The sequence below is a fragment of the Lepidochelys kempii genome, chromosome 2, assembly GCF_965140265.1.
Source record: "Lepidochelys kempii isolate rLepKem1 chromosome 2, rLepKem1.hap2, whole genome shotgun sequence".
NCBI lineage: Eukaryota > Metazoa > Chordata > Testudines > Cheloniidae > Lepidochelys > Lepidochelys kempii.
In genome coordinates this window covers 229,483,684-229,509,257 of record NC_133257.1, presented here as the reverse complement: position 1 = coordinate 229,509,257, position 25,574 = coordinate 229,483,684, and the positions used below count along the sequence as shown (strand labels likewise).

Sequence of the window (25,574 nt, the reverse complement as noted above, 5' to 3'; positions counted from 1 at the left end):
TGTACCTGCCTGGAGTAGACTGGAGATATTGGATCTCTTGGGCCTGTGAGGAGGAGAGGCTGTGCAGGTGCAGCTATGGACTAGTCATAGAAATAGGGACATGTGCGAAAAGATTGCACAGAGGATGCAGGCGAGGGGTGCAACAGGAATTGGCAGCAGTGCTGTGTGAAGGCAAAGGAACTATAGGAGGCATGCCACAAGTCCAGGGAGGCCAACAGTTGATCTCGTGTCAAGACCACGCTTACAATGAGCTTCATTCCATACTTGACAGAGACCCTCTTGACAGAGACTCAGTCAGCACCTCACTGTGGGTACCTCAGTGGAACCCAGGACAGATCTCTGCTGTGAACAGTGAGGAGGAGAAACACCTGCGGGTGGCTAGCTATGCCACAAGCCAGGATCTGTTTGAGACTCCATACAGTCTAGCCAGTCCCGCCAACTGAGCATGGATGAGCCTGATGAAAGGAACCTCACGTAAGTGTGTGCATGCATTCTTCCTTAAAAGGGGCACATTTGAAGATGGCACCCAACCCAACATCAAGTTAGCAGGAAACATGTATCTACATTGTTTTTTCTCCTAATGAGAAGGCGTAGAGGTACATCAGAGGTAGTTATCTGTTTTTCGTTATCTGTGGGATTAGGTCAGGGGAAGGCATGTGGAGCAGTTTATGTATATAGGGATGTCCTTTTGTGTCCTCCGGAGAGATCTTGATGAAACTTCCATGGAGGCACTCTGCAATTCTCTCCTGGAGGTTTCTAGGGATGGCTTGTCTTTATTTTTTTCCTCTGCAGTAGGACACTTTGCTATCCATTCTGTGATAACTTTGGCAGTCACCATTTCAGGAAACAGGCTGGTGGCAGATGTGACTGGTGGCTTTGGGATGCTAGCTGCAGCTGTGCTTTCTGTACCTTTGCGGCCTTGGAGTGAGACACTAGCTAAAATTACCACCGCCTAAGGAAAAACGTCAGCATTTGGTGCCACTGTTTTGTACTTGTAACCATGGAAACAGGGCCAAAATTTTATTATTTTATGTGACCGAACAATTCCCTCCTCATTTTGTCACCTTGCTCCCTGGTGAGCCATACTCACCATGGCTGCAGTTGGAGAGCTGTGCTGTGCAGAGGCACTCCAAAGCTGAAGCGTCAGTAAGCATGTCTTATTTAAACTCCTATGGGAATAAGGGAAGAGAGTTATAAAACTGATACTTCAGTTTCCATTGTGACTGTAAATACAATGATACATTTGTCTGTTTTATCAGTAGCTTCTGCCATTGCAGCTTTGAGAGGTCCCCACTCTGGCACATCTGACCCTGATGAAGAGAGAGAAGCTGACTAGAGAGGGCATATTCAAGATCCTGCAAGTCAGGGATGCATCAGACTATCAAGAGGGCCAGGGAGGGGTTTGTAAATATTGGAGGCAGCCTGGAAAGAAGTCCCAGCAGGAAAAGGAGAGGGACATGAACCAGGACATAATGGGGCTTCTGAGGCAGCAAACAAGTGCTGCAGATCCGTATTGACCAAGAGGTCATAGAATATCAGGTTTGGAAGGGACCTCAGAGGTCATCTAGTCCAACCCCCTGCTCAAAAGCAGGACCAATCCCCAATTAAATCATCCCAGCCAGGGCTTTGTCAAGCCTGACCTTAAAAACTTCTAAGGAAGGAGATTCCACCACCTCCCTAGGTAACGCATTCCAGTGTTTCACCACCCTCCTAGTGAAAAAGTTTTTCCCAATATCCAACCTAAACCTCCCCCACTGCAACTTGAGACCATTACTCCTTGTCCTGTCCTCTTCTACCACTGAGAATAGTCTAGAACCATCCTCTCTGGAACCACCTTTCAGGTTGTTGAAAGCAGCTATCAAATCTCCCCTCATTCTTCTCTTCTGTAGACTAAACAATCCCAGTTCCCTCAGGTCCAGTAGTCACATGCTTGCCTTTCTTTGCAGTCAGTGGAGAACTCCATTGCAGCAGCTTTCTATACCCTCCAACATTCCACAGAGCCTCTTGGGCTGCATCCCTACCACCCCTTACTGGGGGACAGTAAGGAAACTTTCAAAATCACACATGCTGACCTGAGAGCCATGACTGGTGTATGTTTTTCAGAAATGGACTGAAATGGACATGAATGTTTTCTGCTGTTCTAATTTTAAAATGCTGTTCTGTTAATTTATTGTATTTGCATTGTATGGCTTTTAATTACACATTGTGTTTTGCACTGTTTTTGGTATGTAACTTTTATTTTTTGGAAATAGTCCTCTTTCTGACTTAACACATACTACCAAATCCCGAGCACTACTCAAAGCACATATTACTTGTAGTGGAACAGGACCACAGAACTCGTTGGTTCAGTTAGAAACAAAGTTAAAATTGTAAATGTACAATAAGCACTGCATAACTGATGTATTCATTACGTCGGTATGATTTTCATAAATGTACACCAAGTGTTACACAATTCCTTGCAGCCCCCGAAACTTCAAGGCTGCATTCATCACCATCCAGCTCAGCACATTACTTTAGTTGACTTTTAAAGTGCTCTTCCAAGGCCTCTCTCAGCTGCATAGTTCTGCGTTGAGCTATTCTGATAGCCCTTGTTTCTGGCTGTTCAGTCAGCAGACAGCTGCTCCGCCTCTGCTGTCCCATTCTCCTTTGTCACGGAGTTATGATGCAGAACATAGAAGGGAGCCATAACCAATGGGATATTTTTCTTGCTGAGATCCAGTCTTGTCACTAAACACCGCCAGCATTCCTTCAATCTGTTGAAAACATATTCAGCTGTCATTCTGCTCTTGCTGAGCTGGTAGTTGACTCTTCCTTAAAGCTGTCAAGGTAGCCAGGGTATGGCTTTATTTATTTAGCGTGTGCATAGTCATCTAGCCAAGCGATGGCATCTTCAGTGGTCTGATGCAGTTCTTCTAGGCCACTGCTGAACCTCGTTAGCAGGCATTCATTGACAATGTGTGTCATCGTCTGCGTTGTGCTGCAGTTGCACAAAGGGCTGTCACGAAGCATTACTTCGTGCATTACCAGCATTACTGGTTGGCTGCACAGAGACCTTGCCTGGTCTGGAACCTGTTCAACAGGGACAATTGGCAGGTCAAAACCAGGCAGGCAAATTGTGGGGTCAATGACAAGGGATTGGTTGGGGATTATAACAGATATCCATTCCTCTGAGTGTTTCTGCCCTAACATCCTGGCGTGGCAGATGAGACAATAATAGGTGACGTGATGGCAAACGTGCAGCTAGTGCTTTTAAAAAGGTCATTGTGCAGTGGCAGGCTTGAGTTGGCGTGTACTTTCTCCAGTAACGTGCCAGTGGCAACCTGTCTTCCGAAATGAGGAAGAGCAATATTGCTCAGAACTGGAAGCCATGGGAATGGAGTCGCACGCAGGGTGCCAGAGATGATACGCATGGTGGCATGTAACTGCATATCCACCAGTTGGGTGTGTGACGATCGACTCCAGACTGGTAGGTAGTACTCCGCCACTGAATGCGAGGTGGCAAGAGCTGATGTCCACAAAGTTGGAGCATGAGCACCCTATGACGAATCTGCCAGTTTGCTAAGATTGTTGCACATCTTGACTTCAGCTCTTGTGTTCTTCAGGTGGGCATGGTAGCTCTGTGTGCCGTCTAAGGTCACACCTGGGTAGACTGGTTCTACTTCATGCTTCACCTTCTGACCATTCACATATGGCTTAATGAGCCAGAGGTGTAGGTTGAGTCCCCCGGCTCGCTATTGACATTTCAGCATTGCATGTGGTAAGTTTGCTAGTTGGAGGGAAAAAATGAAGCTTCCTGTACAGTCCTGTGTCCTTAAAGATGCAAGTGTCACTCTTTGCCTGACCAGCCGATGTTTGTCAGTGAAGCATCCCCTGTGACCCACCAACCCTTGCATAACCATAGAAAAGTAGGTCCTTTCTGTTGATGTACTCTGCATGGTAGGACATGGGTGCCATCAATTGCCTCAACGCACTCTGGGATCCCCATAGCCACAAATCCATTTTGCGTCCTGCACGTTGCCTAGAGTCAGTCCTGCATAGCAGGATACAATTAATGTCCCTGTATACATCTATGACCGCAGCCCCCACTGTTGATATTTCAACTCCAGAATCATTTCCCACTGACCAGTAGCAATCTGTTGCTGCAAGTTTCTCTAGTGTGATCGCCACTTGCTTCTTAGCTGTCAATGTAGCTGACGTTCTGGTGTGCCTGCTCTGGAGGGCTGTCTTGAGCTCAGCACACAGATCCAGAAATTGTGACCTTTTCCATGTGAAAGTTATGCAGGTACTGCTCATCCCAAACCTGCGTTATGATGCAATCTTGCCAGTCTGTTAGTTTCTTGGGCCCAGAAACAGTGCTATACCAGCTGCAGCTTCTTTGTGCAAACTGCCAACAACCTTGAATTGCTTTTTGCTGTGCACCTTAACGGTCTGTCCTTAAAGAAATTGTCATGTTCCCCCATTGTTGCAGTACTTCCTGCAACTCTGCAAATATCAAATGATTGTTTGCAGTGTTCAACAATAGCGCAGAGCTGTGTGGGCTCCATGCTTCCGTAAGAAACGGCAGACAGCGACAAGTGCCATGTGGATTTGTGGGATTTTAAAAACAGGCATGAAAATTATGGTATATGCATGGTATTATGTGATGGGGAAAGTTGCATAATGGGTACTTGACTCCTTGCTCCCAGCTTTTTTGCACGACTTGTGTGTGCAAAACAGATTGCCTTTTGGGGAATTTTCACATTGTGCTGGAGGGTTGGATGTGGCCCTCTGGGATACCGACCCATTGTTAAGGCTACATTTTTGGCACAGGTATTTTTTTTTTAAGTCATGGACAGGACATGGGCATAAACAATAAGTCAAGAATTTGCTGAAGCCCAAGCCCCGCTGGCTGGGGCTGAATTACTAGAATTTTCAAAAAGTCAGATCTCATAAAATCACGGAATCCATGACCTCTGACAGATTAGTAGCCTTACTCATAGCACACAGCACCTTGTGTGGACACAAGCACTCCTGATGAGTAAGTGCAGCACCAAAGTGAGAACCATGTATGTGCATATGCATGGGTAATATACTAACCATGGCAACTTGTGTTGATCGAAGCTTATGGTCTAGATATAGCCTAGTAAAATATACACCATGGTCTCTTATAGGACAAAGAGGAAAAATCCAAAAGGGGGGAAAAAGTAATGAGCTGTAGAAAGTTCAGTAAAAGTTTTCAAAAATTGACAATAAGTTGCATTCTGCTAGCCAGCAAGCAATAACTGTTTTTAGTCCCTTGGAAGGTGTGTGTGTGTAAAGGTATAAACACCTCTTGGATTTTCTCATAAGGGATTTAAAGTGCATGTAGAACAAGGGTGGGCAAACTATTTGGCCTGAGGGCCACGTCGGGGAATAGAAATTGTATGGTGGGCTATGAATGCTCACAAAATTGGGGTTGGGGTGCAGGCTCTGGGGTGGGGATGAGTAGTTTGGGGTGCAGGAGGGTTGGGAGCAAGGGGTTCAGAGGGCAGGAGGGGCATCAGGGTTGGGGCATGGGGAGAAGCTCAGGGTGTAAGCTCAGAGCTGCACTTACCTCAAGCGGCTCCCGGAAGCAGTGGAATGTCCATTGTCCAGTTCCTACGTGGAGGCGAGGCCAGGTGGCTCTGCTCACTGCCCCATCTGCAGGCACCAACTCTGGACCCCGGCCGGAGTGGGGCCGAGCCACGTGGTGCCGCCCCTGGCCAGAGCGCCAGAATGGGGCCGAGCCGCTGGTGTGGCTCCCGTCCCAGCTGGAGCAGGGCCAAGCTGCTGGTGCGGCTCGCAGGCCAGCTTAAAATGTCTTGTGTGCCTGATCCGGCCCATGGGCCGTAGTTTGCCCACCTCTGATGTAGAACACATGGGATTCCTGTGTAAAGTGTACTACGCTTACTGTTGCCATTCTCCTCTGCTAGTTGCCTCTACTGGGTAAAGAATAATCTTGTTGAAGAACAAGGTTCTGCTTGCCTTTGATATGTAGCACAATACTAATAACTGACTGAACAAAAAGGCAGTAGATGAATTTCTTGTAGACTCCTTGGTATGCAAAGTTTACCTGTGGGATTAGGTTCTATGTTATTGTCCTCTTGACACAAAGTAAAAGAAGAATCTGCTATATTAATGTAATACTCTTGTAAAAAAAATGTTGAAAGTTTGAGTTAGCTCTTTAGAGATGTGTTGCAGAGACAGAATCCACTCTTTTTTTAAATAGTATTGTCTTTTGTATTGTCTGAGCTTTTAACTTCGACAAGTTATAAAATGGTGGTGTTGCATAATTCTATTGGAGATCCTGTGAGGCATGCTGAATTTGGAAAAATATACAAGGTGTAAGTCATTTATTTATGAAAATCCTGGAAAAATGATCTCAAAACATTGAGAGCATGTCCTGCTTTGTTCTTCAAATTATCTTGTTAATGAAATGGTACTTGTATGAAGGCAGATCCGTACTGCAATGTGCAGGGGCTGGGAGAGATGTTCTGGTATCTTAGTAATTGTTATTGGGTTAGTATGGGAAACCATACTGGTTCAGATCTATCAAAGCATGGAGGAATTGGCCTGTGTTGCTCAGTTTAACCTCTGCCAGTGTATGTAAATGCCCATCTCCCAGATGGGGAAAGTTTGTTTTGTTTTATGTTGCTTGCATTTGGGTTATGTTAGTTCATTCACTTACGGTCTGTCTTCTGCTCTCTTACAGTCACTCTGTCCCACATCACACAGCTGGTTCTCAGTCACAACAAGCTCACAAGTAAGTACACTTCTTGGTGGCTAACACTATTTTCTAGAAGCCTCATTGCTACCACTTGAACAACATTCAAAAGTTGCCATTGGTGGTGTTCCATTTTATTTATTTAGCATCAATTAGGCTATGCTGTTTAGAGATGGTAGCAAGGCCCTTGTCCTAAATAGATCATTTAAATAGTTGCATTACAGGAAATGGATGGGAAATGTAATTTAGCAGTGATGTTCAGCAGGTCTCCTTAGTTTTTGTATTTTTGTTTTTCATTCTCCATTTGTGAGGATAAGATCCTTAACTGTGATCTTATTTCCAACCCATCCATTTAAAATTTTTTCCGCTTCTGCCCTGTCTGTAAGCTTCCTACATCTCCAGAAGTCTTTTTTAAAGTATATTTGCTTTGTTTGATTAAATGTGAAATACTACAGTGACCATGCATGTGCAGTGTTAAATGTTTAACTTCTGTTGATTTTGTATGGGTTTTAAAAGAAGAAATGAACTAAAGTCTAATTTTGTCAATGTATAAAGACCTGCCGTGTTGCAAACTTTTGAGGGAAAGGACTGCATCTTTGTGTCTGTACAGCACCTAGCACAATCTGGCCTCAATCCTTTGGATGTTTCAGTCAAATAGTAAATCAGGACTGCAGTAGGGGTCAAATGACATAGAAAAATCATGATAGTAACTTAGCCTTCTTAAACATGCATTTTCCTGTCATGGGTGGGGAATGCCAGACTATTTCAGGGGTCATTGTAGGGTAGAGGAAAGCGTTGTGTGTAGAAGAAAAGCTGTGGGACCCCAGACTCACGCCACCCTCACGCTCAACAAATGTTCTGCCTTATCTGTAATTAAAATTAGGTGGCTGCTTGGAAGTCACTCTACTTCCATACTGTTGTGACCCCAATGTAATTTGCTCTGGGAGCAGCTCACATGTACAGGAGTGCAGGTTCAGATGTCGTCATGCCAGTCCAGTCAAGTTTTCTTTACTCCTTTTGGTACTCAGCTGGGCCTTTGAAGGCACTATTGTGCATCTCTCCTGCTCCCAGGTATGTGCATTCCATGGAGTGTGGAGATGAGGAATTCAAAGCTACTATGTGATGGAGGAAGGTGGAGTCCATGCAAATATGGTGGACGGGAAAACACAATTACCAGGGAAGGAGGACAAGAGAAACAGGATGGGAGGGGGGAAAAGGGGTAGATGGTTACTGTGTTCACACTTGGATGGGGGATGAAGTGGTGTGTTAGTCCATTGCAAGGAGGTGCTCTAGCATAGTGGTTCTCAATCAGGGGTACGCATAGTCTTCCAGGGGGTACATCAACTCATCTAGATATCTGCCTATTTTTACAACAGGCTATATAAAAAGTACTAGCAAAGTCAGTACAAACTAAAATTTTGTACAGACAAAATGAGAAAGTAAGCAATTTTTCAGTAATAGTGCGCTGTGACACTCCTGTCTGATTTTGTAAGCAAGTAGTTTTTAAGTGAGGTGAAACTTGGGGTACAGAAGACAGATCAGACTCCTGAAAGGGGTACAGTAGTCTGGAAAGGTTGAGAGCCACTGCTCTAGCAAAAAGAGGCTGGAAATCACTGTCACAAATCCTTTAAATTGTCTAGCTCATTGAATTTCAGGAAAGTCTAAATTCTTCCAAATCTCGTAAGAGTTATGTTTTTAATACCTAGGACTTGCCTAAAGGAAAGTTCTTTTTCAGATGAAAAGGGGATTATGAGGGCTGTGAGGATGATGTAATCAGTTGTTATCCTAGCATGTAGAGGATAAATATATTTTGAATGAGAGTACAGTTATATTTTATTTTTTTAAGATGTGGCATTAAGGGGTGTAAAGGAATATGGGTGCCAATAGGCAAGTGTATAGTTGCTATAAATTTTTAGTGGGCCATTTTCCTTGTAGCTAGTATATTAGGAGAATACGGGAACTTGAGTCCTGGTCGTATCGTCTCCTCCATATCTGCCTGCTGCTTTTGTCCCTCTTCTCACCTATCCCACCTGGATCCCAAGGAGATCTCAATATTCTTATATAACCTTGACCAGAGATTTCATGCCCACTGACATGTGAAGACGACAAAGGACCTTTCCTCAGATCCCTGTTTCAAGAAAGGCATAGTGCCTCACAGTGGAATTTTGCCCTTTATGCCATAGATAGCTGATGAGTAAGGCTGTGAGTTTGTCACAGAGGTCATGGAAGTCAGATTCCATGACTTTCTGTGACTTTTGCAGCGACCGGTACACCTGGCTCAGGGGCAACTCAAGCATCACCAGGTACACCAGCTGCTGCTGGGGCAGTCTCAGCCCCCCGCAGCGCGCAAACCCCCTCCCCCACATCCAGCAGCAGGGTTTGGGTGTGGAAGGGGGCACCAGATGGGGTGAGGCCACCTCTGGGTGGTGCTTCCCTGGGGGCCTCCCTGGAAGTGGTAACATCCCCCTTGCTCAGCTGCTAGGCGGTGGCATGGCCAGGCAGGTATGTGGGCTGCCTCCGCCCAGAGCGCTGGCTTCGCAGCTCCCATTGACCAGAAGATACCAATAAAATGGGGTAAAAAGAGTAGATTCTACAAACTCTGACTTTTAAATCAAAGGGTTGTATGAATATTAAGGGGTGAGTGTCCATTCTTCCATTTAAGGGATGCTGTTGACCTGTCGGACCCTAAAATGTTTCTTATAGGAAGGTAAAGGCCAGGAATCTTCCCCAGTGGGGTATAACTAATATTCTCCAATGTTGGAAGTTACCGCTCTTTTTTTAAAAAAGAAAAATAAATGTTGAGTTGAAATAGTGTCTCTCCCTTTAAAAAAGGCCAAATTTCAAAGTCATATTTTTGTATCTGACACTCTTGACCTAATCCTTTAAGCGATATAATTAATTGTCTTAGTAGATTGTTCTTAAAGTGACTTGGGAAAACAGTGGCAATGACACTTGATAAGTTTCACTAAGGTCATATTAGCATCTTTTACTAGTTTTCTGTCATATAAATGAATGTGCTTGCTTCTGTTTTTCTACTGCCTGTAGTAAATATGTCCGTTTGATAGAGTAAATACATATAAAAAGTAAGTGGATGTGAGTATCCTTCTGCAACCAGTATCTTATTTTGCCAGTCAACACTACTAAAATTTAAGCAAAGCTTCTGAAGGTAGATAACGCCATTAAATCCCGTTATGCTGATTACACTGCTCTGAATATTTTTACTCCCAGCATGTTGCCCTTTTGCAGTTAACTTCTTAGTGTGCCATTCATATTGCTATTAAGTTTGCACTTACCTTCCTATAAATCATTCTTTATCAAAGGTACGCAAATCTGCATTCCATTGATTGAATAGCGTTGGTTGGTTGAATCATTTAGGGTTTGTCTGCATGGCCAGTTAATGTGTAATAAGCCAGGGTGTGAATGTACAGCGCACTAGCGTGCTGTGCACTAACTGCGTGGATCCTGTTACTGCACGCTAAAAGCTCAAATAACCAGTGAGGTCTACGCAGCCATTGAGTACATGGCAGGCTAGTGTGCTGTTCATTCACTCCCTGGGTTGCCATGCACTAACTGGCCGTGTAGACGTTCCTCAGTAAGTGCACACAGATTTGGGACAATTGCCATTCCAGTTTCAACTTGCTCTGCCACAAACTTTAGTAGAAGGGGAGAAAAAGGAGGCATCTGTCCCTCCTCTGACTGTGTATCTGTTGGGCCAAATGCCTTTCAGGTGTAACTCATGCCTTCGTTGGTGTTACACTAACGATTCATTTAGCTAACTGTTATAACATCTGAAAACACTGATGTAAAACGGATCTTGTTTCTACTGTATTGTCCTTTTTTGTTTCTAGCCATAAACCTTGTCCCTTACTGTACAATATTCACTGTAATTAGGTCTCTAGTCCACTAACCCTATACAATTTGACTTATCCAGACTTCTGCTTGAAGCTGTTCTAAAGCCGTCTGTAAATGTTGGTTGATAGGTGAAATTGAGAAGCAGGTTTAACATGGGCATGACTCTAGATATAGGTTTCAAGGGAAATAACCTAAGCTACTTAGCCCTGGTCTACACTATGAGTTTAGGTCGAATTTAGCAGAGTTAGATCAATTTAACCCTGCACCTGTCCACACGACAGTCATTTTCGTTGACTTAAAAGGCTCTTAAAAATCAATTTCTGTACTACTCCCCAAGGGGATTAGCACTAAAATTGACATCGCCGGGTCGAATTTGGGGTAGTATAGATGCAATTTGATGGTATTTCACTCCGGGAGCTATCCCAGAGTGCTCCATTGTGACTGCTCTGGACAGTACTTTCAACTCAGATGCAGTTGCCGGGTACACAGGAAAAGCACCGGGAATTTTTGAATTTCATTTCCTGTTTGGCCAGCGTGGCGTGATGATGCAGAGCTCACCAGCAGAGGTGACCATGCAGTCCCAGAATAGCAAAAGAGCTCCAGGGTGGACTGAACGGGTGGTACTGGATCTGATCGCTGTATGGGGAGACTAATCCATGCTATCAGAACTCTGTTCCAAAAGATAAAATGCCAAAATATTTGAAAAAATCTCCAAGCGCATGAAGGACAGAGGCTATAACAGGGACCCGCAGCAGTGCTGCATGAAAATTAAGGCGCTCAGGCAAGGTTACCAAATGGGCAAACGGCCACTCCGGGTCAGAACCCAAGGCATGCCACTTCTATGGTAAGCTGCATGCAATTCTAGGTGGTGCCCCTACCACTACCCCACCCCGTACATGGACTCCTGCAAGGGGGGAGTCTCACGAAACAGGGATAAGGATTTTGGGGATGAGGAGGAAGAGGAGGATGAAACCGTACTCCCCGACAGCCAGGAACTGTTTATCACCCTGGAGCCAATACCCTCCCAAGGCGGGCTTCTGGACCTTGAAGACAGAGAAAGTACTGGTGAGTGTACTTTTTAAAATATAATGCATGGTTTAAAAGCAAGCGTGTTTAATGATTAATTTGCCCTGAAGACTTGGGATACTACTGGAAAAGTCTGTTCATCTGTCTGGGGATGGAGCAGAAACCCTCCAGGGACATCTCAGTGAAGCTCTCCTGGATGTGCTCCCAAAGCCTTTGCAAAAGGTTTCTGGGGAGGGCAGCCTTATTCCGTCCTCCATGGTAGGACACTTTACCATGCCAGGCGAGTAGCATGTAGTTTGGAATCATTGCATAACAAAGCATGGTAGCGTATGGTCCCGGTGTTTGCTGGCATTCAAGCAATATCCGTTCTTTATCTCTCTCTGTTTATCCTCAGAGTGATATCATTCAAGGTTACCTGGTTGAAATAAGGGAATTTTATTAAGGGGACTTTCAGAGGTGGCCGCTCCTACTGGGCTGCTTGCCTGTAGCTGAAAAGAAACCATCCCCACTTTTAGCCATGCGGTGGGGGTGGGCCCATTCACACTGAGCTGTTCACATTCGGCTGGCAGGGATTTTCCCTAATACTAGTCACGTGGTGGGAGGAAGGGTGAAGTGATCATCTCAGAGAATTGGGTGGGGGTGGTTTAGTTGGGTTTGTGCTGCATGTTAACCTGAAAACCGCAGCCCCTTCTTTTAAATGACCAACCCAGTAGGTGCTTGGTATAGGAAAGGAGGGCACTGCTGTTTGAAACTATTCACTGTGAAAGAGTCTACCCATTGTTCTCTCTCTAAAATGTCTTTTTGAATACTACTCTTTTTTCCTCCTGCAGCTGCAGATGGTTCAACGCTTCCCCTATCATCTCCATCCCAGAGGCTAGCGCAGATAAGAAGGCAAAAAAACGCACTCGCGATGAAATGTTTTCTGAGCTCATGCAGTCCTCCTGCACTGAAAGAGCTCAGCAGAATACGTGGAGGCAGACAATTGCAGAGTCCAGGAAAGCAGAAAATGAACGCAAGGAGAGGTGGTGGTAGTAAGATGATAGGTGGCGTCAGCGTGATGAGAGGAGGCAATACTGAGGCTACTGGGGGGGGGATCAAACTGATATGCTCCAGCATATGGTTGAGCTGCAGGAAAGGCAGCATGAGCAGACTGCTGCTGTGTAACCGCCTGTCCTCCTTCCCATGTTCCATAGCCTCCTCATCCAGACACCCAAGAATGTGGGGGTGCCCTGCAGGCACCCCACCACTCCACCCCAGAGGACTGCCTAAGCAACAGAAGGCTGGCATTCAATAAGTTTTGAAGTGCAGTGTGGCCTTGTCCTTCCCTTCTCCCTCACTCCTCCTGGGTTACCTTGACCATTATCCCCCTATTTGTGTGATGAATTAATAAAGAATGCGTGAATTTGAAACAACAATGACTTTATTGCCTCTGCAAGTGGTGGTCGAAGGGGGTAGGCTTACAGGGAAGTTGAGTGAACTAAGGGGGTGGGTTTTCATCAAGGAGAAGCAAACAGAACTGTCACACAGTCTGACCAGTCATGAAACTGGTTTTCAAAGCTTCTGTGATGCGCAGCATGCCCTGCTGCGCTCTTCTAGCCACCCTGATGTCTGGCTGCATGTAATCAGCAGCCAGGCAATTTGCCTCAACCTCCCATCTTGCCATAAGTCTCCCACTTACTCTCACAGATATTGTGGAGCGCACAGCAAGCAGTAATAACGGTGGGATTATTGGTTTCGCTGAGGTCTAAGTGAGTCAGTAAACTGCGCCAGCGTGCTTTTAAACATCCAAATGCACATTCTACCACCATTCTACACTTGCTCAGCCTGTAGTTGAACTGCTCCAGACTACTGTCCAGGCTGCCTGTGTATGGCTTCATGAGCCATGGCATTAAGGGGTAGGCTGGGTCCCCAAGGATAACTACAGGCATTTCAACATCACCAACAGTTATCTTCTGGTCTGGGAATAAAGTCCCTTCCTGCAGCTTTTGAAACAGACCAGCGTTCCTGAAGATGTGAGCGTCATGTACCTTTCCCGGCCATCCCACATTGATGTTGGTGAAACGTCCCTTGTGATCCATCAGTGCTTGCAGCACCATTGAAAAGTACCCCTTGCACTTTATGTCCTGGCTGCCCTGGTGGTCCAGTCCCAAGATAGGGATATGCGTTCCGTCTATTGCCCCACCACAGTTAGGGAATCCCATTGCAGCAAAACCATCCACTATGACCTGCACATTTCTCAGTCACTGCCCTTGATAGCAGCAGCTCAGTGATTGCATTGGCTACTTGGATCACAGCAGCCCTCACAGTAGTTTTGCCCACTCCAAATTGAATCCTGACTGACTGGTAGCTGTCTGGCATTGCAAGCTTCCAGAGGGCTATTGCCACTCGCTTGTGAACTGGGAGGGCTGCTCTCCTCTTGGTATTCTTGCGCTTCAGGGCAGGGGAAAGCAAGTCACAAAGTTCCATGAAAGTGCCCTTACACATGCAGAAGTTTCACAACCACTGGGAATCATCCCAAACCCATAACACTATACGGTCCCACCAGTCTGCTTGTTTCCCAGGCCCAGAATCACCATTCCGCTACGTGAGCCTGCCCCATTGCCACCAGGATGTCCAAATTGCCAGGGCCTATACTTTGAGAGAAGTCTGTGTCCATGTCCTCATCAGTCTCGTCACCGTGCTGCTGTCTCCTCACCAGGTTTTGCAGGTTCTAGTTCTGCACGTACTACAGGATAATGCACGAGGTATTTACAACGCTCATAACTGCCACGGTGATCTGAGCAGGTTCCATGCTTGCTGTGGTATGGTGTCTGCAGGAGAGCAGCGTTGCAGCAGAAGTAGTGGATGACTATGGTTAGCAGGCCTACTGCACAGTCTGCTGCCAGCAGCACCAGGACACAACAGCTGGTGAGCTGAGCGAGCTGCACGCTTGCCATGGTATGGCATTTGTAGGAGAGCAGGAAAGCAGAGTTGAAGCAGGAGCCCATGACAGCCAACATGGAAAAATTCGCTATCGAGATAAGCAGGAGAGCAGAGTTGCAGCGGAAGTGGTGGTATGATGACGGTTAGCAGTTCTACTGCACCGTCTGCTGAAAGCAGTATGGTCCTCGCATGGAAAAAAGGCGCAAAACGGTTGTCGGCTGTTCCTTTCACGGAGGGCGGGGCAACTGATATGTACCCAAAACCACTTGTGACAATATTTTTGCCCCATCAAGCTTTGGGAGCTTAACCCAGAATTCCAATTGGTGGCAGAGACTGTGGAAACTGGGGAATAGCTACCCACAGTGCACTGCTCCATGGGTGGATGCTAGCCATGGTACTGTGGACGCATTCCACCGACTTAATGCGCTTAGTGGGGCACACACAATCGACTGTATAAAATGGCTTCCCAAAAAATCGACTTCTGTAAATTCGACTTAATTTCATAGTGCAGACATACCCTTAATTAAATGTGTTTTTCCATCTAGTAATCCTGTAAATGAAGAGTCAAAACTTGGGTAACTCTGTAAAGATCACAAGTGTCGTCGTAGTATCTCTAAAACCTACTTGGAAGAGACCAGTGTTAGCAGCAGTTCAGTCAGTGCTCTCCCACCTAAATTGATCGTGTAGGGCGGATGTACCACATGCGTGCTCCATGCTTGCAATGCAGTCTGCCCCATTAAGTGCCCAGCAGCCTAGAACAGCCTGAAGCTTCTGTAGGGCAGTGGAGGTCGGTTCCAAAGGAAAGCTTGAATATTTGCCTCTAGGAGTTTCTGATCAAAGCAGGATTATAGTTGAAGAGATTGGAAATTTAACCTAAATTCACACCTCCACAGCAGCTCTGAGACAGCACGGTCGTGACCTGTGGAAGAATGAATGAAATTTGGGATATCCAGGAGGTAAACTGGATGGAGAGAGGAAATATTGTGAGCTGCTTTGGGCTTATAGACTTTTAAATGCTAGGCTTCAGGAGGAAATGGGAAAAGGAGTAGTCATCAGAGGTGATTTACAGGGAGGACGCGGGGTTAGGTAGCTCTAATTTATTTTATTTGGGTTACTAGTTACCTTATTTTTGAGGGAAGAGCTTCAAAAGACGGGGGCCTAAAACAGCTGCATCACGGTAGACTGGCAAATGGGGTACCTTTTCTGGGCCTCAACTGTAGTCAGTGGGTCAGATACAAAGATGTATTGTGGCCCCTTTATGCCATTGGACATCATAAAGGGGCTTTTAATCTAGGTGGAACCTAGCACCTGCAGAATACTTCTGGCATAAAGACAGGTTTCAGAGTAACAGCCGTGTTAGTCTGTATTCGCAAAAAGAAAAGGAGTACTTGTGGCACCTTAGAGACTAACCAATTTATTAGAGCATGAGCTTTCGTGAGCTACAGCTCACTTCATCGGATGCATACTGTGGAAACTGCAGCAGATTTTATATATATAGTGTGTGTGTGTGTGTGTGTGTGTATATATATATGTATATATATATATATGTCTGCTGCAGTTTCCACGGTATGCATCCGATGAAGTGAGCTGTAGCTCACGAAAGCTCATGCTCAAATAAATTGGTTAGTCTCTAAGGTGCCACAAGTACTCCTTTTCTTCTGGCATAAAGGTGTTCTTTGAGTGGCACAGAGCTGGCAGAATGGCTCTGTGCCATCTCCTTTTATAGTCCCTGTGTTGGTTGTATGTCAGAAAGGTGAGGGCATGGTTAGTGCCCGGTGCTCTGTTTTGCAGTGGAGAATAACCAGGTTCTGGGGACTATTGCTACCAAGTGTAAGGGAGTGCAGCCCTGGAGCTCCAGTGTTTGGAGGGAGAGGGTCAATCAGAATCTGGTCATTGATAAAGGAGAACTGTGAACTATACTACTGGTTTTCAAACTGTGGGTCACAACCCAGTATTGGGTCGTGGAATACAAGGCAGTGGGTCGCGTCCGTTCTTGTCAGCACTGCCAACGGGCCCCGTTAAAAGTCCCATTGGAGGTGCTGTCCGGCTAAGGCAGGCTAGTCCCTACCAGTTCTGACACTGTGCTGCACCCCAGAAGTAGCCAACAGTAGGTCTGGCTCCTAGGTTTGGGGGAGCAGTGGGGCTCCGTGCACTGCCCCTGCCCCTAATACCAGCTCTACTCCTGGCCAATGTGCACTGCGGGGGGCAGTGCCTGTGGGCGAGAGCTGTGCAGAGCCGCTTGCATACCTCCGCCTAGGAGCCAGACATGCTGCCGGCCGCTTCTGGGGCGCAGTGTAGTCTGCAGTGCTAAGAAAACATGCCTTAGCACCCTCACTGTGCCACTGACCGGGAGCCGCCCCAGCCCTGAGCCCCCCAGAACCCCTTCCTGCACCCCAAGCCCCCATCCCTGATCCTACCCCAGAGCCTGCACCCTTAGCCCCCTCCTGCACCCCAACCTCCTGCCCCAACACTGAGCTCCAGCCCAGAGCCCTGACCCCCTCCTGTGCCCCAGCCCAGAGTGCCCTCCCACACTCTGAACCCCCCATTCCTTGCTCCACCCTACAGCCTGCACCCCAACCCTTTGCCTCATCCAGAGCCCCCTCCCACACCCTGAACCCCTCATTTCTGGCCCCACCCCACAGCCCTCATGCCTGCACCCAACCCTCTGCCCCAGCCCCTCCCACAGCCCAAATCCCTCATCCCCAGCTCCGTTGGGTCGCAGGCATCAACAATTTTCTTCAACTGGGTCGCCAGGAAAAAAGTTTGAAAACCACTGGACTATACAGAATTCTTTATTAATTGTTAACATTCCTGTTTCTTAAGGCATAAGTGATTTTAATTAATCAAAAGCACTTCATCAGTGCAGTTGGAGGGAAAGTATGGTCAAAGGTTTCCAGAACCCTGTAATCGTTAATTAGCCCCAAACCTCAAAGTTCCATAATTGGGGAAAAATCCACGTTTAAAACAGGTTTGAGTGTTAAGTGTCTTCTCAGTTAGTAGTAATGAAGTTAAACAGGTGAAGTGGACAGTATCTCTTCAATACATGCAAGCTGTCTTTCATGGTATTGAACATATGTTTTTCACATGAGGAAGATCTTCTATTTTAGGGATATAGGGTAAGTCACAGTTAAGTTACCTGCACGCTAACAGATGTATTAGTTATCAGCTTATTATAAGTAGCTATTTTGTGTCAAATATTGGACCCAATCTGCTTGAAGTTTCTGCCTTTCTTCTAGAGCCTGTTTAAAGGTAAATCCAGTTGGTACCTCAATAATACTGCAACTGTCCCAGTTTGCTTTTCTATTTTGTGCTATTTCTGTTTTCTTCTGGAATCTCTGAATCTTTCTTCCCTTTAAATAGAAGTGCTGCTTTTAATAGTTGTCTTATTTGCCATTAGAGGTCACTGTTGAGATACCTATTTCTTCAGTTTTCTCTTGAAAGAGAAGCAAACTGTGTGGGCAGTAGGAATTTGTTACAGAATATTTGCCTGTGGACCCTCAGACAAATGGACATGCTGATTGCTTGGAAATCTTAGACATAATCTGTAGACCACAGCTTGAAAACCACTGCTGTAGATGAGTGACGGCCTCACCTCATCCCCTGGTGACCTCACCTTGGTTTCCCAAATAAAATCCACAAAGGATTTTTCTAGTCCAATCACAACAGCCCTCCTTGGGGTCTGTGTTATTCACTTTAAGTTCAAAACTAAACCCACAGGTCTTCCCTCCAGTCTTGAGCTGGGTACAGTGCAAACTTCCCTCCTCTGGACAGAGTCCTTCCTGCCTTAGCAGGCTGCTCCCTGCCCTTCCTAGTTTGAGTAATTCCCCTGCTCTCATGGTCTTCCTTTCAGGAGCCTCTTTGCAGCCCTGCAGTTTCATTACACACTCCTAAGCTCCTCCCCCCACCCCCCCATTGCAGCCACCTTCTGGTCTTTATAGGAAACTTCTTGTTTCCCCTCATGTGGGGCTCATGATGTAATCAGGATTGGCTTGGCCCTGGGTGCTCTAGCCCAGAGGGCAAGCCACCCTGTTGCAATTAACCTGTTGCATCATGACCTGCTCCTGCACTTGAGTCTTCAGTGACTAGTCATCTGAAACTTCTCTGTTGCCTTCTTTCCTTTTTATCTGCTCTCCGACTCTCTTGCTGAGTCCCTCCACTACGGTCTTTCTGCGTTTTGTCTTATAATCCCCTCCTCTTCCCTTGTCACCATTGAAAAGTCTTCTGTCTTGTATGCTGTCTGTAATCCCTTCACCTGTCTCCTTGATTCCTCCTGAATACTAAGATCCCTTAATCACTTTCACTTTCTTCCTAGTCTTCCTTCAATTTCTCTCTCACCTCTGGTTCCTTCCTTTCATAGTACAAGCAAGCTCTCTGGCCTCGATACTAGGAAAGCCATCCCTTGACCCCACTTGCCTTTCCTGCTGCTGCCCACTTCTGAACTAATAAAATGTGCCATTCACAACTACTTTCTTGAGATGCACTCAAATTTAATCTTGGCTCCCTTCTGCCTGCTCCACTCCTTTGAGACTGCTCTTGTCAAGGTCTCTCTTGTTCCTGTTGTGTTTGACGCGATCGTTCCTGCCTTCTCAGTATTTTGTTGTGCTAGTCTTCCGTGACATTCTTCTCCCCAAGCTTAACCTCTGTGGACATTTCTTTGGTGTCTTTCAGTGGATCTTTCAATGAAGTTTCACTGGTGACAATTTCCTGTCCTTGCCTAATGGTACTAAGGGTTGGCTCCATTGCTGCTACACTGATGGCAAAAATTGAGGCCAATTCTAAAAGTGGGCAAGGACTTTGCCAGCATGTACCTAGCACTGTGGGACATCTGTCCAGTTTGGTCCTTTGGGGTGGCACCACAATATAATTTATAAACATTGGCGAATACAGTTGTATTTGTGACACAAGGCTCCAACAAAGGAACTGTGTTTTTATTAATGCAGTGTGCAGTGGGACGCTTTGTGGGGGTAGTGACTAAATGCATATGGTAAACTTTAAGTGTGTGATGTCTGTTTTCTTGAAAATTGCAGGTTAAATACCATATTGGCTTTTGTGTTCATTGCACTAGAAGAAAAACTTGACCTTGTGATGTGGTACAGATGGTAGAACTTTCACTTTTATTTATTTATTTTGACATGAAGCAGGAGCTTGTAGAAAGAAACAGATGAATGGCACACATGTGAAAGAGTATTGGGTTCCAAGGATATGAAATTACCCAAGTTTTTACGTGTATAAATTAGACACAAAATACAATGTCAGTAAATTTTCATGCACATGGTATGGAACCTAAGCTGATTCTACATCACTGGGAAAGAGGTATATGATGATATTTCCTATATATTTACTATTATACTTTGACTTTTCAGAAAAATTTAGTTTGATATTCTTGTTGCAGGTGCCGTTTCTAAAAATTAAAACTTCAGACACATTAGTTCAATCCTTCTTTTTTTGTAAGTCAGTATAAAATCTAAATATTTTCCTGATTCTGTATTCAAGTACACCTAAAGATGAATGTGTGTAGTTTCACAGGCAGCTATTTAGAATCGGCGTATAGTATGATAAATACATTTACGATAAACAAAACTATTTCTCTCCATCTCCATGTGTATGTCCAGGTTATAGAAAAAGTAAACTATTGAAAATCCTAATATTGTCAAGTACAGACTACTTTGAGTTTCCCACTTCAAAATCAGTGGGAGTTCTGTATGAGTAAAGTGTTCTAGGATTGAGCCTTTTAAAATTCATTTCATGTAAATAATTGTAGAGGTACGTGAGAATCCCACTCACAACCTGTTTAAAAAAAATATTAACTATGGGCTGGATCGGTGCCTTGACTTTTCTACAAAAGGAGGAGCTGAATTGCAGAGATGGCGTATGTGTGGAGAAATATACCGACTTGTGCTATTTTCTCCCTTCACTCTTCATTGACTATGGTTACCCCTTTGAGAGCACACTGCAATAGTGAGGCTCTGTGAGGGTGGATAACAGGAAAGGCCATATCAGATTAGTTCCATTGATCCATTTTGTCTGTATTGTGTCTCCAACGATGTCCTTTCTCAGTACTGGAAGTTCAGGATACCCTATAAAGTATAATTACACAATAACCTGTGTCTTCCTAATCACAGGTAGTGAGTGAGTGGTTGTAGGAGGATCACTCTCCATAGCATGGTTTCCCATGCCCATGTAGAATATCTGCCTAATGTAGTGAAAAGCCTTCTCCACCCCCTAAACAGGGGTGGTGTCAGCAGTATGCTGGGAGCCACTGGCAGTATGTCTTATGAAAAACTGTACTGCCATGGAGGTAAGAAGAACTAGTTTGAGGCACAGGCCATACTAGGAGAGCCTGTGATATGTGGGGTTGGAAGCTTAATTCCCTTTGTGTGTGGGTGCTGAGGGGACATTCTGGCTCTGTTCTGTAACCATGGCAAACTATGTCAAATTGTGCTAAATGGAAAAGGTGTGAGCTGTTCCTTTTACAGTCTACAGGTAAACCAAACTGTAGTGCAAAACGAGTACAACAGATTCTTCACAAAGGTTATAGCCCTGATCATAAGTAATGGAAAATTACAAGAAATGTATGCAGAAAAACAAACTAAATATTATGAACCATGTATTCTGGTGTCTCATAGTTTTGCTTTCTTCATATTCCAAGGTTCAAAATTCTACAGTAACCAAATGCTGCCTGAAAGCATAACAAATATGTAGCTTCCTTTTTAGATGTGGATGTAGTAGCTGAAATGCAAATGACCTTGACTTGCGAGGAATGACCTTCGCCATTTACTCGGGCCCTGGCACTCCTGAGTCTCTATTTATTCCCTCTTCTATGGACTATTTGTCATGCCTTGTGCTAAAGGTTTTGTATATGGCATATAAAAAATTAAAATATGGGGGAAATATGCTAAATAAGTAGTGGCATGAAACATTGGAATTCAGTGTAAATGTATTTATAACAAGGAGGGTTGATTTATAGCTTTTTTTTTTCAAGACCATTTGTCAGTTTACTGTGCAGTCACATGAAACATTGTCTCCTAAAAGGTCATGTTTAAACTATTTTTGAGATCTAACAGGTATCAGTTAAACAATATGTAGTTTGGTAGTACTAGTGGTTAGTGATGTGAGCTAAATTAGTTGCTTCTGGTGGAGTCTTAATAATAAATCCCAATTTAACAGGATTCCATGATTCCTTAAATAAGATGACTCCTGTGGGACCTTCCCCACACACTCTAGTCCCATCCCATGCTACTGAAATGTAAAGGCATGTTGCTGATTGGAATGAGAAGACTTTTGTGTGTGTGGTACATTTGTAATGTAGGTTTCCTTGTTGCGTATAAGTAAGCTGGTAAATCGCTTCAGTTGAAATGAGTAATTTTCACAAAACATCTAATGCATTTTCAAGCACAAAGGTGGAAATATTTCTACCCTGCACTATAGAAGCAGTTGGGGAATAGAGCAGAAACACCTTTATTTCTCCAGTAACTTAAATGTTATTTTTCAGAATAACTTAGAAGAGAATAAAACAGCAATTCTCCCCCCCCCCCCCCAAAAGTTGTATAATCTTGTCAACAAAAACACACAGCTGCCACAACCACTTGCTGTTAGGCAATGTACTTTTCACACTAATTTCTTTTTGCAGTGTCCCTAGTACACAGCTATTCTCTTAAAACTCTAACAACTTTTTAAGCATTCTTCTGAGAGCCCAGTATGTTTTTGTCCTTTCTTCTGCCCTTCACTAGATGGCACGTTATCCCCATGCTCTTACATGCCTTTCCTATGTTCTCAGCACTTCTCGGACCCCAGCTGCTAAATTAAAACTTATTGATATATTGCTTTTTTTAGCACAGTAGCACATCATTGAACTATAGGATAATTTAGAAAATATGTTCCTAAAAGCATTCTGGAAACTGCAGTGTTTCTGTGGAAAATTGTATAAACAGTTCAGATGGTTTCTGTAAAGAGCTGAAGATTAGGGAATCAGGAAGTATCTTGTTTTAATTTGTTCAATACAATTAATCCTTTTTGGGGGGTATAAATTACATAGTGGAATCTGCATTTGTATTGTATGTTAGTTGGCAAACTTCTTGGGACAGGGACTTTCTTCCTCTTCTGTAATGCACCAAGCATGTCAGTGCTCAATGAATATTTTAAGAATAAAACTGCGTTCTCCCTTTGCTAATTCCCCTCTCATTTCTGTGAAGTAGATTTTCTCTCTCAGTAACTGAGAAGTAACCTTGTTCAATGAAGCAAACAAAATTCCAGCTCTTCAAATGCTGTTATACAGGGTGCACAGAATTAATTTTCAGTTGTTTAGAACTTGAGATCTCAAAGTGGTGAACTCTTCAGGACCGATGCTGTGAATCTTTACTTACATGAGTAGTTCCACTGAAGCTAAGGGACTGGCAATGGTTTTGCAGGATCAAGCCCCTTAATTGTGTGACCCATGAGTTTAATTACTGTAGAAGAGATGGGAATAAGTGGTTTCAAAAGTCTCCTATTGAGCTGTCTTTTAAATTGTATTTAGCAATGTATAAGTAAAGCAATTTAATGAGAAACTGATGTATAACCTTATAAATCTTAGTGCTATTTGTTGTCAGAAAAAATAATCCTCATAGCTCTTATGGAAAAATACTCTCAATCTTAAAAGGTTTGGAGTACTACTGAACTTCAAGTTCTTAAGTACCACATAATTAGTTAGTTTTTTGTTTGAGAACATGGATAATCAGTTAACTGAGTCACTATGAAAAAACTAATGACCCTTCTTTGCATGTAAAGATTCTAAAAACTATGAATGTGGCAGTGAAAAGACTAATCTTAGTTTTATATACTTAAAATTCTTAATTCACTTATGGCCTGATTCAAAGTTCTTTGAAGCCAATGGGAAGAATTTGAATCAGTTCCACATGTGCTGACACCTAAATAATCAGATTAGCCATGCACTGTTTTATGAATAGATGGATGTTTTATATAGTACTTTTTCATGCAGCAAAAGGGCAATATTTTGTACTTTAACCTGGGATAAATAAATTTTTATCAGGAATGCTTATCTTGTTCTTAGTTTACATAACGAGAAGGATTTTTCTTGTTGAGAGGCTTATATATTTACTAAATCCCTTCAACTGTACAGACTGCCTTAAAGATGGGTATTGATTTTAGTCTAAGCTCTCTCTGGAAAAAAATCCGTATTTTTAGTTTAACAAATGTAAGATGTTTTGACATGGGTATTGTAGTAAGAACAGCTTTCATCCTTAGTGAGTATAAAAAAGATTTGTTTGAAACTTCTGTAACTTGTATAAACATTAAAATATTTTATATGTGTAGAAGAATGAGACTTGTCAATGTGAGAACCTAATTAAAGCCCCAGTCTTGCAAACACTTGGTCAAGCTTAATTTTAAACATGTGAGGAAGTCCTCTGTAGTTGGTTTGGATTCCTCAAAAGTTTAAGTGAAGCACTTGAGTAAATGTCAACAGGAACAGATACATGATATACAGAGATCATATGGATTTTTTCACTCCCGTAAGTCATCAAGTGCTGCAGTACCGCCACGATCATCATATAAAACAATAGATATCCACTGAAGCGAGCCCACTATCAGAGTTGGGATTACTGAAAAATAAAGGCATCTGAGAATAGTGTTCACCTCAATCTCTGCACATGCTATCCAGACACATGTTCTCTTGTTCCCCATTTTTCTACTTCTCCATCTCTCCTGGGCAGTCCTTACCTGCTTGGGGCTCTGATCTCAGTGGCAGCTCCTGACTCCTCTCCTGTTAGTGGCTCTTGCAGCCACCACCTTAGCCTACAGTGGGACATCTTAAGTTGTAGTGATGCTAGCTCTTGATCTCTAAGACAGAGGTTTAATTTATTTCCCTTCAGTAGTAGTTTCCTAATAGAGGCACTTATACAGGTTCCTTCTGTGGTCTCTTCCTCATTGTATTTTGGAGGTTGAACACCTCCAGAAGCAGTTGGAAATGAGCAGCTAGTCCCATGTGACAGGCGATCTCTGTGCAGGCCACCGTTTGAGAGTCGATAGGCTATATCATTTCATTAGAAGAGATTATGCAATGTCTGTGTGGAGAAGCCATATCGGAACCCCAGAAAAATCACTTTCCCAAATAAACTCATAAGTTTAGCAATAGTGTCTGCCAACCCCAAAAATGCATCTTAAATCTTGGAAGACTGACTGTTCTATGATACTAAAATACGCTGTGCTTGAAAACATGACAAAGCATGCTCCTATAAAGTTGTCATTGACTATATTGGGAACAGGAGCAAGCCCTTTGGGTCTTATTCTTCAAGTGGCCTTTGTTGAACTTCAAAGCCAACATTATTAGCTGGACAAAGTGTCTTTGAAGGTCTGTGCAACATCTTAAGTCTTGGCTAGAAGGAGGGATTTTAGCTCATGTTACAAAGAACCTCTTATGGCTTGCTTGTGTGGACAATTCCTTGTCCCACCATTCTGTTTTCAGAGGATGGTAATTTGTTGTTGTGCCCACGAATGTGTGTGGCCTTCACAGAAACGGTAAAATTCATAAAAGGTAGATTCCTCCTGTTCCAGAATGGTGGACTAGTCAGTACAATCTGACCAGCCACCTCTCTTCAGACTGCTATTGATCCATGGACCATAGCTTGTAAATCCCTGTTCTAAGCCACTTCTGCTCTCATGGAGTGAGGTCAGTTTGGGTACTGAGCAGTTAAAACCATGTGGCTACTTGCATGTCCGCCAAAGGGGATATGCCTTCATATTTATTTCTTGGGAGTCTTTGGGAGCAGTCGAAGCTGCGTAATGCTGGTCATTGCAGGAGAGTTTTCTCTCTCCAAATTAGGCTAGGCATGGGCTTAACCCCCAAAGTCTTTTGAGCTGTTGTGCCAGCTGCCATAGAAATAGCATGTCAGCTGAATCAGTTGGTAGGATACATTTCTTTTGTTCCCCATGTACTTATCCATACAAGCTTTCAGAATGGCATGTGAGGAAAGTAAAATGTTGGAAAATAAAAATGATCTCAATGTGAAATCAGTAGGCTGTAGATATCCTAATATCTCAGAAGCTCAGCTTATAT

The 25,574-nt window shown here is 44.1% G+C and overlaps 1 protein-coding gene across 1 annotated transcript in view; it reads left to right on the top strand.

Annotated features, from left to right (window-relative positions):
- RSU1 (Ras suppressor protein 1) overlaps positions 1–25,574 on the top strand; it is a 186,342-nt gene that overhangs the window by 21,109 nt on the left and 139,659 nt on the right. Inside the window, exon 3 of the mRNA XM_073334125.1 lies at positions 6,710–6,760. Within this exon, the coding sequence (XP_073190226.1) occupies positions 6,710–6,760 (51 nt within the window). The remainder of the gene's footprint in view (positions 1–6,709; positions 6,761–25,574) is intronic.